At 64.2% G+C, this 18,837-nt stretch overlaps 2 protein-coding genes across 3 annotated transcripts; one reads left to right on the top strand and one right to left on the bottom strand.

Moving 5' to 3' along the window:
• The first annotated feature begins 23 nt into the window (after positions 1 to 23).
• On the top strand, positions 24 to 1,994 carry B3GALT6 (beta-1,3-galactosyltransferase 6). Its single transcript, XM_010957684.3, has one exon. It carries the CDS (start codon positions 47 to 49, stop codon positions 1,004 to 1,006), a length of 960 nt encoding a protein of 319 aa, XP_010955986.2. The 5' UTR covers positions 24 to 46; the 3' UTR covers positions 1,007 to 1,994.
• An 11,526-nt stretch (positions 1,995 to 13,520) lies between these two features.
• On the bottom strand, positions 13,521 to 18,101 carry C1QTNF12 (C1q and TNF related 12). Of its 2 annotated transcripts, XM_010957682.3 has the most exons (8): positions 17,627 to 18,066; positions 15,457 to 15,573; positions 15,267 to 15,378; positions 15,029 to 15,180; positions 14,513 to 14,621; positions 14,190 to 14,280; positions 13,905 to 13,983; positions 13,521 to 13,714 (listed from the first exon to the last, which is right to left on the bottom strand). In XM_010957682.3, exons 1-8 carry the CDS (start codon positions 17,792 to 17,794, stop codon positions 13,616 to 13,618), a joined length of 927 nt encoding a protein of 308 aa, XP_010955984.1. In that variant the 5' UTR covers positions 17,795 to 18,066; the 3' UTR covers positions 13,521 to 13,615. The 2 variants fall into 2 exon arrangements, with proteins under 2 accessions (XP_010955984.1, XP_045374588.1); XM_045518632.2 differs by lacking the exon at positions 15,457 to 15,573 and having other exon boundaries at positions 14,186 to 14,308; positions 14,513 to 14,717; positions 17,627 to 18,101.
• Between the last annotated feature and the right edge of the window lie 736 nt (positions 18,102 to 18,837).

Here is an 18,837-nt window from a genome sequence, read left to right as displayed (position 1 = left end):
GCGGCGCTCCCCGCGCACGGCTTCGGTCCGCGGCGCTCTCCGCGCCATGAAGCTGCTGAGGCGCGCGTGGCGGCACCGGACGGCGCTGGGCCTGGGTGGCCTGGCGTTGGGCGGCGCCGCGCTGCTCTACCTGGCGCGTTGCGCCGCGCCCGCCGCGCCTGCCGCGCCCGCGCACGCCACCGCCTTCCTGGCCGTGCTGGTGGCCAGCGCGCCGCGGGCGGCGGAACGACGGAGCGTGGTCCGCAGCACGTGGCTGGGGGCGCGGCGCGGCGGCCCCGGGGACGTGTGGGCGCGCTTCGTCGTGGGCACCGGCGGGCTAGGCGCCGAGGAGCGGCGCGCCCTGGAGCGCGAGCAGGAGCAGCACGGCGACCTGCTGCTGCTGCCCGCTCTGCGCGACGCGTACGAGAACCTCACGGCCAAGGTGCTGGCCATGCTGGCCTGGCTGGACGAGCACGTGGCCTTTGAGTTCGTACTCAAGGCGGACGACGACTCGTTCGCGCGGCTGGACGCGCTGCTGGCGGAGCTGCGCGTCCGCGAACCCGCGCGCCGCCGCCGCCTCTACTGGGGCTTCTTCTCTGGCCGAGGCCGTGTCCGGCCGGGGGGCCGCTGGCGCGAGGCCGCCTGGCAGCTCTGCGACTACTACCTGCCCTACGCGCTGGGCGGCGGCTATGTGCTCTCCGCCGACCTCGTGCACTACCTGCGCCTCAGCCGCCAGTACCTGCGCGCCTGGCACAGCGAGGACGTGTCTCTGGGCGCCTGGCTGGCGCCGGTGGACGTGCAGCGGGAGCACGACCCTCGCTTCGACACCGAGTACAAGTCCCGTGGCTGCAGCAACCAGTACCTGGTGACGCACAAGCAGAGCCTGGAGGACATGCTGGAGAAGCACCAGACCCTGGCGCGCGAGGGCCGCCTGTGCAAGCGGGAGGTACAGCTGCGCTTGTCCTATGTCTACGATTGGTCGGCGCCGCCCTCGCAGTGCTGCCAGAGGAAGGAGGGCATCCCCTGACCACCGCCCTGAGCCGGCCCACGCACCCGGGATGGCAGGGCTCCCGGCCTGCACGCAGTCCTGCCGCATGTGGGGGTGCAGGGGAGGCCAGGACAGAGTCACTGGGGGGTCTGTGGGGCAGCAGCTTACATGGCCTCCCACGGCCTTACACTGGCAAAGGCGACAGCTTCTGGCTAGCTGTGAGGATGAAGGCAGCCCTCTAGAGGACCCGGGCTACCCATCTGCCATGGGCCTTTGGATGGATGCCAAGCAGCGGTGGATAACTCCTAGGCCCCAGCTCCAGTCCGCACCCAGGAGTCCGCCTCCACGTCCATACGTGGCAGCCTAGTCAAGCACAGGTCTGGGGGAGACCCCTAGGGCAGGCCGGAGCCAGCATCATGTCCTGGTAGAAGGGTCCTGTCCTGGATTTGGACATTGCCTGGATTAGGGAGCAGCCTGGCTGTGGGAGCGCCAGCAGGCAGCCCCAACAGAGACCTGTCCATTCACTGTCCTCTCCTGAGTCAGGGCTAAGGAGCCAGAGGCTGGAGCTGACCGGACTTGCAGAACCTGACCCCAAAGAAAAATTCCTGACACTTTCTGTGGTGGGACAGTGTCATGTCTTGCACCCATTGTGCTGACCGCCCCCCTAGGAAATCGGTCTGTGCTGAGAACCGTGACTGCCGTAGACTGACCCAGGGCCCTGGCACTTGGACCCACCGGCTTTACTGGAGATGGCTGTCATTCCGTTTGGTCAAGTCACCCAGTCCTCGTGTCTCCTGTTGGTATCGCTGTCACACGTCTGTCTAGGGTTTAGCTCCGCTTGGGGTGAACCAGCGTTCGCGGCGTTTCGGTCTGTGTGCCGCCCCGGGGTGGAATGGTGCACGTAACCCAACCCTGACCTGCAGTTTATTCACAAGCTTTGTAAATCTGTGATGATGAGAGTTCAAATTTGGGGTGCGTAGGTCTGTATGTGTTTTAAATTATTTAAGAGAAGACTTTTCTATCAGAACTTGGACTTGTGGCTTAATATGTTTTTACAGTCTGAGTTGTAGACCGCTGGCTGCTTAAGTGTTGAAACATGCAAGAATTTAAAGTATCTACTTCTCTACCGTTTGCACTGAAGGCGGTCTCACTGTCTCAGTATCTGAAAAGACTTTCCTTGAGAGCTTCCTTGTGGCCATACAGAGTAAGTGTTTCTCACTTGCTAGTCTGTTATTTTAGACTCTGGGCCCCAGTCCCGGAAATTGAACCTTGGGAAGTATTAGCAAGGTTTCCCAAAGTCTGCCTTGAGACAGCGTTGCTGCAGCGTGTCCCCTTGGAGACAGGGCATTCACGGCACCCTAACACGTCCCCAGGAGGTTGGGGCTGCCTTTTTTTCCCCCATTAAACGTGAACAGTGAGTGCTGTGGTCATCACAGAAGTAAAATAAAGTGGCTCTGGGACGATCAGGAGCCCCTCAGGCCAGCGGTGTGAGAGCGCATGCACCTTCACTCTGGCTCCAGTTGGACTTTCTGGCTGGGTCACCGGGCTGTGCCGCCGTCATGTGTGTCTGCAGCTCCGGGACAGTGGGAACGAGAGGGTACAAGCTTCTGATTTCCCTATTCACTGCCGTTCTTGCACCTTCTCAGGCCGTGGTGTCTTGGTCAGCTCGGGCAGCCGGGATAACACTGCAGATCGGGTGGCTTAAACAGCAGACATCTGTCTCTGTCTCTCTCGTGGCTCTGGGGGCTGGGCGTCTGCGGGCAAGGTGCCAATGTGGTCGGGGCCCGGTGAGGGCCTTTCCAGCCACACCAGCCGCCATCTGGCTGTGCTCATGTTGTAGGGAGAGCCAGGGCGAGCTCTCTGACGTCCCTTCTTGTCAGGACCCTGATCCCACCATGCAGCCCCACCCGTCCCTGATCCAGACACAACCGCACCCTGGGTCTGGGCGAATTCCCTCCATCTGAATTTGGGGGAACAGTCAGCCCATATAAGCAGGTTTGGTTATTTTTGTCTAAATGTAGCGGAATATCCAGATCTCGGGGCCTCGGGCCGGAAAGAAGAGGGGTGGCTTGTGACCTGCTTGTGACTCTGCTGGCTTGAGGCAGAGGCCCCAAGACCTGACACAGCCCTGATTATGAGGTGAGTGTGAGCCTTGCGCCAGGACTGACTGCGCTGCAGGACAAGGACTCGGTAGAGGATCCAGGTTTGGAGACACCAGGGCAAGCAGACCAGGGCCCTGTACCCCCCGGGTAGGGACAGGTTCCCGAGGGATGCTGACCACAGCAGGACCCAGTTCCCATTGACCATCTGCCTGGGACATCTCGTCTGAACCCCAGACTGTCAGAGGAGCTGATGTGCGCACGAGTCCACTTTTCAGAACAGGGTAAGGCTCTGGGAGATGTGGCACAATTTGCCGAGGCCAAGGTGGCCAGGGCAGAGCCGACATTCAAGCTAAGGGTGGATGCTCAGATCCCTGCCCAGCACCCAGTCCTGCCAGAGAGTGAGTGCCATGGAACACATGGCACCAGTGTCTGAGACGCCTGGTAAAAATCTTAACATTCCAGGCACCTGTCTGGGGGAGGGGCTGGGCACTCGTGAGCTGTAACATTTAGTTGAACCACGTGAAAGTGCCAACGTGCAACCAGTTTTGACCAACAGGATTAGAAACGTCATATTGTTCGGTCTAAAGCATAATGTTTTAAAACAACAGACGTGCCCCAAGCTGACCACGCACCTGCGGTCGACGCGAGGTCAGGATTCAGACAGCACTTCGGAGCTGAAAGTGGGGCCCCTTCCTAGAGGGACCGAAGGCCACCCCTTATCAGTGGTCCTGGAGTCTGTGGACAGGCCGCACGTGGCCTTCACAGAGCCCAGCCTGCCACTGGCCTGGGTGGAGTCTGCCCTCCTCCAGCCTCTGCCTCTCTGCTCCTGCCCCTGTTCCTATCTGGTAGATTCTCTCAGCCAGGGTGCCAAACCCTCACCCTCCTTGCTTCCCTGCTTCCTGGCACTGTCCCCTTCCTATGGCCCCTCCCGGTCTGCACCTCCCACCTGCCAAGGCACCACAAAGTCCACGCTGTCTGGTGTGTGTGACCTGTGGACAAAGAGGCAGAGCCCAGGCAGCCCAGGGTTCAGAAGACAGCAGGCTCACAGGAGATGGGATGTCGGAGCACAGAACCGGCTTTTAGTGGGGAATTTAGGATACAGGACAAATCAGTCTCTCTCCTTAAGTAGCCATCGGAGCTAGAGCAGGCGGGGGTCACCTCACCTCATGGGGCACACAGCCCACAGGGAGCTGGGCGGGGCCCTCTCCTCCTGGGCACACTGGTCCTGCCCTTCCCTGCCCCCAAGATTGGCGGAGAAAGCAGGTCTGGGGAGAGACCGCAGGCTGTGTGAGGACCAGCGTGACGCACCCACCCTCGTCCCTGGAAACAGCTTCTTCATCCCCCATAGATGGAGACGTGAGAGTCCAAGGCCTCAGCCGAGGGCCCGGGACAGTCCCTGGAGTTTATGTGCCGTGTCTTTCTATTTCTGTGACGTTCTTGGACTGATGGTCACAGAGGTGAGGGTCAGATTATGCTGCCAGGGCTCAAGGAGGGAGGGGGTGGCTCCTTGTGGGGGTAGAAATGTCCTGTACTTGTCCTGAATGTCCGGGTCCTGGTTGTGATACTGTCCTGTAGGTTGGGGGAAACCTGGGGGAGGGGCACACAGGACCTCCCTGTAGTGTCTCATGCCAGCGTGTGAACATACAATTATCTCAAAAGTAAAGGCTTAGTTTAAAAGTAGATACTGCATCACTAATCAATAGAATAGAAACATGGGGCGGAGAGACTGGAGGACGCTGTGCCCTCAGGACAGCCCAGGTGGAGGGGGCGGGCTTGGTCCTGTGTCACTGCACTGCTGGGATCACCACACAGCCACAGCTGGGGCCACACTATCTACCCTAACCCTAACCCCTAGACCCCCCAAAGTCTGGGTCCACCTGGTGTGGCAGAGTTGGCAGGACCAGAGCAGGATCTGGGTGCAGTGGGGGCCAGGGGTTCACCCAGCACACGTAGCTTCCAGAGGAGATGTGGGACAGAAAGGGGGTGAGGCTCCCCTCAAGTGAGCCCAGAGGTACACCCTGGGCCCTGCATTGCAGGCTGGTGTGCAGCTTGGAGCTGGGAGACCGGCTGCCCAGCTGCCCTTCCTGTCCCTGTGCACACGGCCAGCTCCGACTCGTCCCCACGTTCTCCCTTCCCTGCCCCCTGAGTGTCACCGCCACTAAGTTCTGGTCTCGGGAAGGTCTCTCAGCTTCATGTGCACGTGACAAAAATCGAAATGTTCAGGCTTAAAGATCCCTCCTATTTGAAGAGCCGCAACCCTGAGGGGTCTGGTTCTCTGTGCAGGGAGCTGTGCCCAAAGAACCTTGCTAGGTCCAGGTCAGGGGAAATGGGGAGGGGACGACGCAGCAGCCCCCAGGATGCTGACATCATCTGGGTGGGGGTGATGGATGCTGCCTCCTGCTTCACCTCCAACCCAGCCCTGAGCAGTGGGGCTGCTGGCGGCCCGCAGGGAAGCCATGACCCGCCCAGGCTGGCACTTAGAGCAGGAGGAGGGAGCAGGGCACCCAGGGGCCCGAGCCGTCATGTCCTGGGCTGTGCTTGGCCCTGCTGCCTGTCCCCCATCACCTCCCCACCCTCAGGCCCCTCACCCCTGCTCCTGGCTGCAGCCTCTTCTGCCCTCCCCGTCCCCTGCTCACCCCCACTGCCCATCTCATGTGTCCCCTACCTCAGGCCTCCCCATCCCTTATTCACTCAGATGTCACCCCTCAGGGAGGCCCTTCCAGATCACCGACCAACCACCCCTGCCCCGTAGTCTCGCCTTTCCTGGCCTTCACCTATGCCTGGATGTCCCTGGGTCTGTGCTGCCCCAGGAGTGAGACTCACCCGGGACCAGGAGCCTTTCACCTGTCCACCTGCTGGGCCTAGCCGCTCAGTAAATGCAGGCCGGGAGGCAGAGCTGGCACTGCCAGGCACCTGAAGCCACAGGCTCAGCCAGACCCAGGTCCTCTGGACAGGCCTGCACAGCTGCCCAGTTCTCCCTAGTTGCAGCCTCAGGATGCGAGGGGCTGCAGTGTGTGGGTCTCCTAGGGCGTGTCCCCATCCACAGACCTCCACCCACCCGGGTGGGGCCCAGGCTTGGCTGCGGTCACGGTAATCAAGGGCCTTGCCACGGGCTGCCATGTGTCCCCCAAAAGACAAGTTGAGGTCCCAACCACCAAGACCTTTGAACATGGCCTGATTGGGAGGCAGGGTCTGGGCAGGTGTGACAAAGGTAAGCAGAGGTGGCAGGGCCCTACTGCGAGGGGCTGATGTCCTTGTAGGAGGAGAAGACAGAGGCCCGGGAGGAGGAGGCCCCGGCCACTGGGCAGAGTTCGGAGCAATACGGCCGCCCGACGCCAGGATTGCCAGTCGAGTCCACCCAGAGTCTCGGAGTCTGCTGAGCCCTCGATTTCAGCTGCTGCCCCAGACATGCAAGGCTGCATTTCCGTTGCTTTAAGCCCCCAGCGTGTGGTGCTTCACCCCAGCAGCACCGGGGCCCTGGAGGCCACCTGCCTTGTGCCTCCCAACTCCAGGTGCTAGGCAGGCACCTTCCGGGGCACCACAGATGCCTCAGCCACTGGCTGGGCCCAACCTTCCCCACCTCCCGGGAATCAGCACAGACCCTGTCATCTTGGGCAGGCCTGCAGTGTCCAGCCCCTGGGCTGGGAGGACACGGCCTGCAGCAGCCACACACCAGGCCTTCCCACAGCCTGTCCCTCGGGCTGCCTCCATCCACCAGGTCTGGCCCTCGCCCCCACCGGCTGGGTCCCAGCCCACGATCTGCAGGGTCTGACGGGGTGGCCAGCCGTCCTCTGGGGCCCCCACCTTCCCCCGTACACCCTGTCCACACTGCGAGACTGCTGACTTTCGCCATCCAGGGCCCCAGGGAGCATGCGGCAGGTGGCTGCAAGTAGACAAAAAGCAGGCCGGGTGCCAGCCCCCTACAGGGCCCCCAGGGGAACTTCAGAGACCTTCACGTTCAAGGTTGCATTTAACTGTTCCTTTGTGCTTGCACTCTGGTTCCACGGTCTTGAAGAAGGCTTGGGCTGTTTTTCTTCCTTATCAAGATGCTCTGGGCTGAGCTGAAATCCCTTTCCCATTGTGAGTCCAGGGAGCAGATGAAAGGCTACCTCCAGGCCTGGCAGGGGCCGGAGCAAACAGGGGGCTCTTGAAGGATCGCGGTCCAACCCATGAGCCTCCTCGTTCCCGAGACCTTCCACTCCTGGGTCGCCCAGGGGGTCACCTTCCATCCCCACCTGGAGGGCCATCCTTACAGCCCCAGGAGCTGGAATGAGACCCTTCACCTGTCGCCTGGCCTCTGTGGGCACCCACCACAGCCAGCCTGGGGCCCCCTCAGGCCCCACCCTCCTTTCACGCCATAGACCTGCTCACCACCCCCTCCCCCTCCCCCATACCCTCCCCTGACCACTTTTCCTGGGGTGCCTGACCCCACGCACCTGTGGATGGGGCTGCTGGCACCCCACCCACCCCATCACCCCCTTGCAGATCTCACAGCCTCCTGCCGAAGCCCAAGCACTACCTGCCACAGCCATGCTGCACCCAGGTGAACTTCCAGCCGCACTGACCACTTCAGAGGTCACCAAGAGCAAACAACCCGCCACCCCACGTGGACCCCAGGTCCCTCCTCTGCTGGGGGGGGTCTCTGGAATCCACCCCACCCTTCCTTCCCAATAACCCTGAGCTTCCCCTACTGTGGGGCCCACTGGAGGGTGGTGAGGGAGGCGGGGAGTGACCTGGAGCAGCCTCTTCTGTCTGCCTCCCTGCCAGCCAGCCTCAGGCCTCTGCTCAGGCCACAATGACCAGAGAGACCTCCAGCATGGCCTCAGTGGGCACCCTGTGGACCGTGGCTCCAGCACCCCACTCTGCCCAGGCCCCAGGTCTGGCCAAGTCACCACTGATGCAGCACAGCCCCTCCCAGCTCCTGGGGGGCCGGAAAAAAGATGTGGGAAAAGAGTGACATCAGGAAAGATTAGCAGTTCCTAAGAGGCTGGGGCAGGGCACCCCAGGGCCCCTCAGACCTGGGCCAGGGAGACCTGTCCTGGGAGGCTCTACGCTGGTCAACAGGCCCAGTGGCCCACGTCAGAAGACAGCCAAGGTGCGGCTCCCTGTCCAGACACCAGCAGGCTCCCAGAGGGTCCACCCAGCCCCACCTGACTGGCGGGATCTGCCTGAGCTGCTCCCAGGAGACCCAGTCTTGGCTGGGTGGAGGTGAATTGGGGGCATGTGGGGACCCAGGGGGTGATGAGGGTCAAGCGTCTCTGCAGAGGGGTCTCCACTGCAGCCCGGAGATGACAGCCACCCCAGAGCACACCCCCAGCTCTGGGAAGGGGGCTCCAGTAGCCAGGTGGGCAGCTGGACGTGGAACCTGGAGAGGCCTGGGCAGTGGGGGCAAGGGGGTTAGCAGGTGGCAGCCGCTGGCCTGGCCACTCGGCAGGACATCAGGGGCCCTCCACCCACACCTGTGCCCTGGGCTCACAGGCAGTGCCCCATCGCCCCTAGCCCGAGGTCCCTGCACTTTCCCTGCCCACAGCCCCAGGGTCCCTGCTGCCGGACAGCGAGGTCCATGAGGCAGGGGTCTGCCGACTGTGGTGCTGGTGATGCTGAAGACTAGGGAGGAGCCAGGAGCCAGAGGGCAGCCATGGGAGCCTGGGCAGTGGTCAACTTCGTCCCGTAAAGTGAGCCTCACAGGCAACAGCTGAACCTCCAGGGCCCTGCTGGAGGGACAGGCGACCAGGGAGGGCCCTCGTCCAGCTCCCGCCTCTCGCTGACCCAGCCCGGTGACCCGAGCAGAAGGAAATCCAAGCCCCAGCCCCTGCCTCCAGTGGCGTCTGAGGGTCTCGGCAGCCTGGCCCCGGAGGTGCCCCTGTACCCCCTGCCACGGCCGCCCGAACCTGACCCCACACCAAGAGGGACGGATGGATGACCAGAGCCAGGCTCGAGCCCCAGCACGCGGTGACGGGAGTCCTTGCATCTGGCTCTCAGACCGTGTCCCCAGACGGACCCCCAGCCCGCCCCTCCAGCCCCAGAGGAGGGGTCGGGCAGCCTCCACGGTGAAGGTCTGGAGGAGTCTCTCGGGTCTGGCCTTGCTGCGGCTGTGGCTGCAGCCTGGTGTGGGCGGTGAGGGGCTGAGTGGCTGCTTCTGGAGACGCTTCTCTTCTGAGATGGAGATCCGCCCTCGGACACCCCTTCCTGTTCAGTCCTGTTCTCACACACCCCTGGCTCCCGGAGGGGCTGCATTGCAGGCACAGTTGGCGGGCTTTCCTGCCCTTGCCACCGCCCCAGGTGTGTGTGACAGGCCAGCTGTTGCACAACTGGTGTTTTCGCCCCAGAGGAACCCGTGAGTCACTGCCCCAGAGCAGGGCTGCACCCCAAGTGCTCCCAAACAAAGGCACTTTGTACCCAGGCCCCCACCCCAGGTCAGGCCTGCCTGCGCACACCATCAGACACACAGGTGGGCAGACGTGCTGATGGCGGCGGCAGGCTCGGGCGTGGGTCAGGGGTGTGTCCCCAGCACCCAGACATGCTTCCCAGCCTGTCTCGACCCAGCTCCAGGGGCTGGGCTTTGGGGGACCCCAGGCTGCTGGAGACCTCAGCTCCCAGGTCAGCTCAGGTACCCCAGGCTGGAGATCTAGCACCTGGATGACCTGGGGCAGGGCCTGCAGCAGCCTGAATGCGGAGCCCAGAGGGCTCACTGGCCAAGCCTGGTCAGTGAGTGAGGGCTCCGGGACACAGCCAGGTCCTAGGTCAGAGCTCTGCATGCAGTCTGGAGGCCTGGGAGGAGTGAGGCTCCCTGCTGCCCCCAAGGAGCTTCCCAGGACAGGGGGTGGGAGCCCCCCTCGCCGCTGCCATCACCCATCACTGTGAGTCCGGCTCCTAGCCCCGGGCAGCAGCACCTCCCCACCCTAGGATCCAGGGTTTTGTGGCCACCAGTGCAGCTGTCCAACACGACAGCCTCCCCAGCTGGACCAACACCAGTGGGTCTCCCCATTGCCAAGGACCCTGACCACAGCCGTTCCTGGGCCTGGAAGTCTGCTCTGGGTTTGCTCCTGAGGGGCCTGGTGATTCCAGCTCAGCAAAGAAAGCCTTGGCCCCAGGGCAGAGGTAGAGGACACACAGAAACTCCACCCAAACACGTCACACAGACAGCCGGGACCATTCATGCAGCTCTGTTCAGACCCCACGTCAGAGACAGTCCCCATCACAGCCACCACTAGGTCACTGGGAGTCAGCACAGGGACAGGTGCACGTCCCCCCAGAGGACATGTCCACCCAGGCCCCCTACATGCCCACACCCTCCAGCCACTCTCGGTCCTTGGCCCAGTTCACAGGAGCCAGGACATCCGGTCTGGCTGAGGATAGGAAGAGGCAGCCCAAGGGGCCCTGGGAGCAGACCCACCCTCACCCCAGGCCCACCTGGAGGGGTGAAGTCAGACCCAGAGCCAGGCCCCAGCCGCAAAGGGCCAGCGTGTCCTGGCTGCACCCTGAGGTCCACACCCTCCCAGGTGTCTCAGCCCAGGCCAGGTGGCCATCTCTTCTGCAAGCCTCATCCCCTACCCTGTCCCTTCTGCAGCCCCCAGAGAGGACCATGAGGTTCCTGTCCACCCCTGTCCCTCCTGGCTCCTGCCACAACCCAGGTGGGGCCAGTCTGCCAAGCCTGAGAGGACTTTGCCACTGTCCTCAGGCAGACACCCCCATTCCTGCCTGCTCTCAAACAGGACAGCACACTGAGGGCGCCGGGGGGACGGGGGTGCAGGGGGCAGGCTCCGACCCAACTCGGAGTCACGGCCACTCCCAGCAGGCCAAGGCCCGCCTCAGCCTCGGGGCCAGGACGGAGGTCAGGTGCGGCCAGGCTGCAGTCCCAGGACCAGGACTTGGGAAGCCAGGGCTGGAGGGAGCCAGAGGAAACCCTCCCGGGAGCCCCCTGCACTGTGAGTCCCCAGCCCCAGCGGCAGGCAGAAGGGTCCGCTGGAGGTTCTGGAAAGTGAGCGTTAGAAGGGCAGGCGAGGTCAGCCCGGCACCTCTCACTGCTCCAGTGTGGGACTTGGGGACAGGGCTCAAGCTGAGGCCGTCCAGCACTGCACCGGCCGCCCTGAATCCCAGCTCCCAAACCAGAGAGGCCAGGCCAGGGAAAGAGCCTGGTCCCCAGGCCCCCCATCCCCGGAACCTTCACTGAGCCCCCTGCCTTGAGCAGCAACAGCTCCTGCAAACCACCCACAGAACCCTCTGCTCAGGCTGGGTGACTGTGACCACAGGGCCCAGGGCCCTTTAGGGGTACTGCAGACCCTGGGAGCTGAACAAGCACTGAAGCTTGGGTCAGTCTCCAGGAGATGGTGGGGCTGAGAAAATGATGCAGTTGGGGCCAGGGAGTGGCCTTTGAGGGGCTTCACCCTGCACTTGGCCCCTTGTCCGCACTGGGAGCCCAGCCTGTGTCCTTGAGGGCCAGTCTGGGCCTGGGGCCTAAACCCCAGGCCACTCCAGTTCACTCCCCGACCCTCCTAGAGCAGCCACTGCTGCCTATCCCGGCCCCCCATTTCTTTGCTCCTGCACCCCCAGCCCAGGGGCTCAGTTGGAAACTGCACATTCCAGGGAATTACAGCTAAGTGGCTAATGACCTCCGATTAGGGGGCAGAAACAGGGACAAAAATGAGACAGACCAGGTGGTGGGGGGCAGTGGAGCCAGGGTGTCGGGGCAGCCCCCTCCCCACCCGCCACCCACCCCCTCCCAGCCTGGCCACCTGCCTGCGGGAGCTCTGGGGCGGCCGGCTTACCCTTCCGCTCCTCATCTCTCGTTTCCTCATCTCCTGCCTCCCTACCGGCGCTCTCACAGGGCCCAGGTCCCGATCTCTGTCATCACAGCCCCTGCAGCAGGTCTCTGGGCTGGCTGGGGTGGGGACACTGGCTGGTGTTGAAGGACCATCAGGAGAGCCCCCGGGTGCAGCGAGGCCCCAGGCTGGGCGCTGGCCACCAACCCTCAGCATCCCAGTGACTGCACCTGGGTAGTCCCACCAATGCACAGCCTCTGTTTCCCCACATAAGTGGGTGGGGAACACTCACTGGTGCTTGCGGCCAAGCTGGACTCTGGACAGCAGCCCCTGGAGGCCTAGGCTCCCACAGCCCCACACAGGACCATGTAATGGGAAGCAGGGGGCAGTGACCTCGTCCCAAGCCTCTGCCTTCACTGCGTGCCGCTCCCCCCACCCCCAGCCTCCCAACAGCGACCCCAGTGTGGCATTCACGCCTCACCCTTGCAGGCGGCTGGAACATTCCACTCAAACTTGGCCGGCGCCTGCAGCCACTGTGAAGCAGAGAACTGCCAACTGCCCCCAGGCCCCTCAGCCCCTGCTGCCACCCCGGGAGGACCAGGGAGAGAGTTGGGGACGGGTCAGCGGCCAAGCCCGCTGCTGCATGGACTGGCGCCCGCCTGGCACCAGCGTCTTCCTGCCTCATTACCCAGCCGGCTGCAGGGAGAGTCCCAGGGGAGTGGCTGGGTAACGGCCCTCAGGTTCCAGCCTCCACCTGCCTTACTTCCCACCCCTGCCCCTGAGCCTGCAGACCCTGGAGCCCCTGCCCTTCCCTGCTCAGCCTTGGAAATGGGTCTCCAGACTCTGCTGAGCCCCATCCCCCAGGTGTGTGTGAAGGGGTCAGGGGCCTGGCCTCCGCTCTCCAGGTGAGACCACCTGCCCAGGGCCCAGGTGCCAACCAGAGATGGTATCTTGGCCACTCTGTAGAGACCCTGACATCCCAAGACCAGTTTACATTCTTTGGTCTGGGTTTGCCAGGGGCCACAAGAGGTGGGGGCAGGGGCCCGAATCCACATGACCCGCAGGCAGGGCCTTAGAGGCCCATCTGGGCAGCTCTGATCCTGTCTTTGGGTCAAGGAGAAAGTGGCGAGAAGTAAGTTTCCTATGGGGTAACCAGGGAGACGAGAGCCCGCTGGACCACCCCCAGCTCCCCGCCACACATGCCGAGCTCTGCGCCCCTAGGCCGCAGGGACGCCCTCCAGGTGTACACATGGTGCAGGTGGCCCGCGTGCACGTCCTCTCCCCACCTGCCCCACAGGACTGGACCCTCTTGGGGGCAGCCTGCCTCATAGCACAGCACATAGCATCTGGCCACTGTCCTGTGGGTGAACATAGGTTGCTGCCCCCCAAGGCTGGACCAGCCTTGGAATAGCGGAGGGGAGGTCCCAGGCCGTGGGCAGGGCTGAGCAGGGGCCTGGATAGACATCTGTTTTTGTCCACAGAGTAAACATGGCCCACAGCAGGTGCAGGGGCCATGGGGGCTGCACCTGGGCTGCCAGGGTGCTCAGCTGGAACCTCTGCCTTCAGGGCAAAGCCCAGAGCCACACTGTGGCCCAAGGAGTGTCCTGAGGTCGGGTCCCTCCATGGCACACTTCGGCACCTGCCATCTCCCCAGCTGCCCCCATGATGATACAGTGACCAGGCGACAGGTAGGGCTGGGGGCTCTTTATTGCGATGACCACAGGTCTACCAGAGGGCAATGTGGTGGGCGGCAGAGCAGCTCCCCTGCGGCCCTGTCAGTGTCCTCACGTGCCCACGAGCAGGCCGGAGAAGCTGGAACCACTCTGGATGGTGAGGGCCAGCCCGGAGCCGTTGTCCATGAAGACAGAGGCATACTGTCCAGCCTGTAGATACCCCACAGTGGACGTCACCACCCTCAGGGCCCCGCCAGGCAGCATCCGCCCCAAGCCATGCGGGGCCCAGGGGTCCTCAGTGGCCACAGGGCCAATGTCTATCCACTTGCTGGGCTGGGTAGTGCCCAGGCTGAGGCTGAAGGCTCAGGACCCCTCCTGCCCCATTGGCCCCTGGCCTCACCTGCAGCTGCAGCAGCCCCTGCACGTGAACCGTGAAGACCCGGCCACTGCTCTCCAGGCCAGAGATGGCCTCCAGGGACCTGGACATGGTGCAGCAGGGGGAGGAGGAGGGCATAGTGGCTGTGGGGCTGGGACACCCCCACGCCGGTGCCCAGAGACCCGGGTGGTCCCACCCCAGTGCTCAACACAGTCCTCTGTGTTTGGGGCAGCCCTGCACCCTCCATGGGCAAGACGGTCCCCTGCCCCCTCAAGATGTCCCCTGCGACCCCCACGAGGGCCCACTCACGTGTGGCGATGGCACAGGGACTCGATGCAGACCAGCACCCGCACCGTGTCCCGGGCCCGCAGCCGTGCCCTGCCCTGCAGCTCTCTGCAGTCTGCGGAGACAGGACTGTCTGCAGCGCCCTTGGGAAGGATGGAGCAGAGGGCACGGGGGGGGAGCTGGGGGGCTTTGGGGCAGGTTGGGGAGGCTGGGGTGGAGACTCGTCCAGGCCCCCAGTGGAGGTGGGGTGGAAGCAGGAGGCATCTCTACAATAGGACCCAGGCCTGGGGCCCTGAGAGCCAGTCCCCACCCGCCACATGGGCGCACCCTGGCCTGGCCCCACTCACCCACGTGCAGGCTGGCAGAGAACTGGAAGATGGCAGTCACTGGGGCTGTGAACCGACCAGAGGCCAGGCTCAGGCCTGACCCCCGCAGGAAGGCGCCCTGGGCAGCGGGCTGGAGGAAGCAGGGAAGAGCAGGCTGCGGAGACAACTTGCACACCCAGCCTGGGGGAGGGCTTGTGGCCAACAGCCCCAACCCAGCAGGCCCCACCTGGGCAGGATGGAGGAGTGACCTGTGCATGGGATGTAGGCCCCAAGAGCCCCCCCACCCCCACCCAGGGAGGGTATCCCTGCCTCCAGGCCACCTCAGACCCCACCCCAAGTCTTGGCACTGCATGCATATGTCTGGGGGCCGCCTTGTGGTAGCTGCGGGCCCTGCTGACCTGTGGGGGCCCAGCCAGGATGCTGTCCCCAAGCTGACCGCTGTTGGTCATGAGTGTGCGCAGGGGATGCCCCTGGAGGCAACCAGGGCTTGCTTGGCCCCTCGGCCCCCACCCAGGCCCACCCCCAGTACCCACTCACGGCCTGGAAGCCCTGCAGCTCCACCAGCGTCTTCGCGTCCACCAGCACCGGGCCCTTCAACCGACAGTGGAAGGCCTCGGCCACCAGCCATCTGCCCATCCCCTCGGGCAGCAAGGGGTCCAGCAGCCCCGAGAACCGACGCTCAGTTGCATCTGTGGGGGCAGCTCGGGGTCAGCATGGGATCACCTCCAGAGTGACCTCCTGACCTCTGGGAGGAGAGGGGGTGGGGGTGGCCCACCTTTCAGCATCTCCCGGAACTCCCGCAGCACAGCCTCCTGGGTGACTTCTCCGCCGGGGGGTCCAGGGGGTCCCGGGGGCCCAGGAGGCCCTGGGGGGCCAGAGAGGCCTCGCTGTGAGGAGGCAGGAGAAAATGAGGATCCTGATGGGACCCAGAGCCACCTGTCCCAGGCTCAGACCCCAGGGCTCACCGACGTCTTGTCCCGGCCTCGGCACCGTCTCTTTGCAGCCCCGTCATCTGGGCGCCGGACAAAGTTTAGCCATGTCATGTGGGCATCTGTGAACTGAGGCCCTGAGGCCTCAGGCAACTGAAGAGGGGGACAGGGCTAGTGTGTTGACCACCAGGCCCCGCTGGGTCCTGCCCCACTGCCCCCTGCAGAGATTGGGGAATCTCAGGGCCCAGGAGCCCCAGGCAGGACTCGGCACCCACAAGGAATATGGCTACAGGGCACTGCTGGCCATGCCGGGGACGCAGGCCAGATCCTGATGTTGAGGACCTCGGGTCTGGTTCTGTGCAGGAGCAACCTCAGCCTCTCCTGCTGCGCCCTGTTTCCGAGCAGACGGGCACACACGTGGACACATGGGGCTGAGGCAGGCAGTGGTGGGCAGGGGCAAGTTTTCTAGGGGCCTTCCCTGGAGCTCCAGAGCCACATTGGTCCAGGGAGGAATGGGCACAGGCCCTACTCTGTGCTGAGCACTGAGTGTGCAAGCTGGCAGCCTTGGCACGCCAGCTGGCCCTGCTCCTCAGCCTCGGACCCTGGCCACCTTGCTGTTGGAGCAGGGGCCGAGAAGGGCATGGCCAAGCTGACCTGAGACATGGCCCAGCCCTCCAATCATGCCTTCTAAGCCCTGTTTCTGCACCAGGACCACGGGAGAGGCAGGAGCACCCCACACCCAAAGTCAGAGGAGGAGACAGCATGCTAAGTAAGGGGGCATGAGCCCGGCCTGCACGCCAAGCTCAAACAGGAAGTCCACGAAATGACCAGGAGCATAGCAGACACTGGCCTGGCAGGAGACAGCCACTGCCACAAGGCCACGCTGGAGTGCCATCCAGGCAGGGCAAGCCAAGGGGTCCTGGCCCAGGTCCAGTCCAGTGGCCAGTCCTCAGCCCCAAACACAACAAAGAGCTGGCTCCTGGGCAGGCTAAGGTTCCTTCCCAGCAAACCAGACAGGCCTTTACTCTGGAGGGCTCGGGGGGCAGGGGGGTGGGAGCACCTCCCACCCTGACCTAGGCCCCACCGGGGAAGGGAGAGGAGCCAAGAGCTTTCGAATGTTCCGGTCCTCGCACCGCTGCTGTCTGCCTGTTCCTCTGGCCGCCACCCGACCCTAGCCACGTCTGAGGGCCCAGGGGGCAGGTGGAGGAGGAGCCACCCACAACAGGAAGGGCAGGAGTCCAGAAGTCTGGGGCAGGCCATCCTGGGTGAGTGCCGCATGGCCTGGGACAGCCCCCACGGAGGCCCCTCCTGGACAGAGGTCCACCTGTTTGCCACAGGGCAGGGGAACGGGGTGCCGGCAGGGTGGAAACTGCCACCAAGGACCCCTCCCCTGGGAGACTGGCAGGGATTGCCCAAGACCTTCCATGCCTGCCCCCAAACCAGCTGGCCACCCACCCTTCCCTGCCTGCAGGGCCCGAGGACTCACTCTCCTCAGCCTGCCCATCTGGAAAACAGGGCCTCGGGCTCCAGCGGGCCGCGTGGGCTGAGAGCAGCCGGGCTGGCCGCCACGGAGACACCCCTGGGAGGCAGGAGCCCAGTATCAAAGGCTCGGGGGCTGGCAGGGGGCCTGGTTCCACTCGTAGTCCAGCAACCGGCAGGCCTGTGCTGCTGCGGTCAGCTCCAGGACCCCTCAGGCGATCCCCAGCCCAAGAGTGTGGAGACCTAGGGCTCAGTTTCCTCTCAGAGGGGACCCCAGGGGCAGGCTGAAACTGGAGGACTCTCAGGCCTGGAGCACATCCCCTGCCAGAGGCCATAGTGGGTGCTGGCTACCCAGCAGGGGGTCAGGGCAGGGACCTCCAGGAAGCACAGGGTCCCAGGACCCCGGGCCTCCCCTGGCGGCGGCAGCAGCAGCGGCGGGAGTGGTGGGGCACCCAGGCTCCAGCGGGGGTCTGAGCCAGCTGCCTGGGGCTCCTCCCCGAGTGCCATTACACCTAATGGCAGCAGGTTGCTCGGGGCTTCGAAGGGTTCAGGGTAGCCCGGCTGAGAAGCCCCTCTGCTCCCTCAGCCCCTCCCTAGGCCCTGCTGCTGTGGTTCCTGCCCAAAGCCCCACCCCACACAGACAGGGAGGAAGGCCCAGAGAGGAGAGCCCCGCGGGCACAGCCTGCTGGGGGAGGATGGTGCCCACGTGCGCCTGGACCGCGCATACCTTGGGGAAGCCTGGTAGCCCCTCGCTGCTGGACGTGGTGGCGTTGGGGGACACCGGGCGCTGGCCAGGCTGCCGCAGCCTCTTGGGCTCCCGCCGTGCCCCGACGACCCTGAGGAGCTCGAGCTGCGACCAGAGGAGGGCCATGGCGGCGGCCCAAGCCCAGCGCATGTTGATTGGCAGCTTTGGACCCTGGCGGCCGTGCAGCGCCGTGAGCCCAGGCGCCGGGACGCACTCAGAGCCCCAGCATAGGGGCGCAGCCCCGGGGGACACCTGGCCGCCACAGGTGCATGTCTGCGCAGGACGAGTGGGGGCTGCCTCACAAGGCCGTAGGATGCACTCCCGTCTCGTCCCTGCAGGCTCTGCCGATCTCCCCTCTCTCTCCTCGCGAGCAGTGCCCTTGCTGCCCTTGCGGCCGCCAAATAAACCCTCCCCTCCTCCCCAAAGCTGGCGGGCTCCAAGGGGGAGGGCTCACGTGGGATGATCCTCAGCCTCTTGGGGCTCCCAGGCCAGCCCAGGGGCGTGGATGGGGGCGGAACCCCTGCTGACCACCCGCCTCCCACTTCCACTGCCTGAGGGGAGGGGCTGTGCCTCCCCAGACCCCCTACCCTGCCCCTTCAGGATGGGGATGCAACCCACCAAGACCCACGGGTGAGGAGACCCCAGCCACAAGCCACGCCCACGGTTGGCAGCTAAGGGCTGGGGCACCCCAGAGATGAGCCAGGTGGGGACCATATGAGTACCATCCCCCCAAGAACACGTATCCTCCCTCCTGGCTCAGGTAGAGGTGGCCACCTCCAAGGACAACAGTGGCCAGTCCCAGGGAATCCTGAGCTCATTCTTAAAGTCTCAGCTCCTGCAAGTGTCTGGCAGGCAAGTCTGCGCCTTCAGGTCACGTTGCGGAAGACCCCTCTGTGCCCCACCGGGCTGGAACCCTCGACGTGACCTGCATCCTGGTGGCCTGAGTGTGTCGCTGGCAATGCGCAGCCGTGACAGGCAGCCTGTGGACACTGCAGCTGTGCCAGCCTCCTGTGGGGTCCTAGGAGACCAACAGCAGGGGTTGGTCCTCCGGGACCCTGCACCACCCCAGCGGGTGCTGGACCACCCAGATAACAACCAAAGGGAGCCTCTAAAGTCATCCACACCTTCCGGCCACAGCCACCAACTGCCCCACGGAGGAAAGGCTCAGGACAGCTGCAGGTCCTCCTCACCCA

This window comes from Camelus bactrianus, chromosome 13 (genome assembly GCF_048773025.1).
Source record: "Camelus bactrianus isolate YW-2024 breed Bactrian camel chromosome 13, ASM4877302v1, whole genome shotgun sequence".
NCBI classification, from domain to species: Eukaryota; Metazoa; Chordata; class Mammalia; order Artiodactyla; family Camelidae; genus Camelus; species Camelus bactrianus.
The sequence above is the reverse complement of the archived record's forward strand: the minus strand, read 5'-3'. Positions and strand labels throughout refer to the sequence as shown.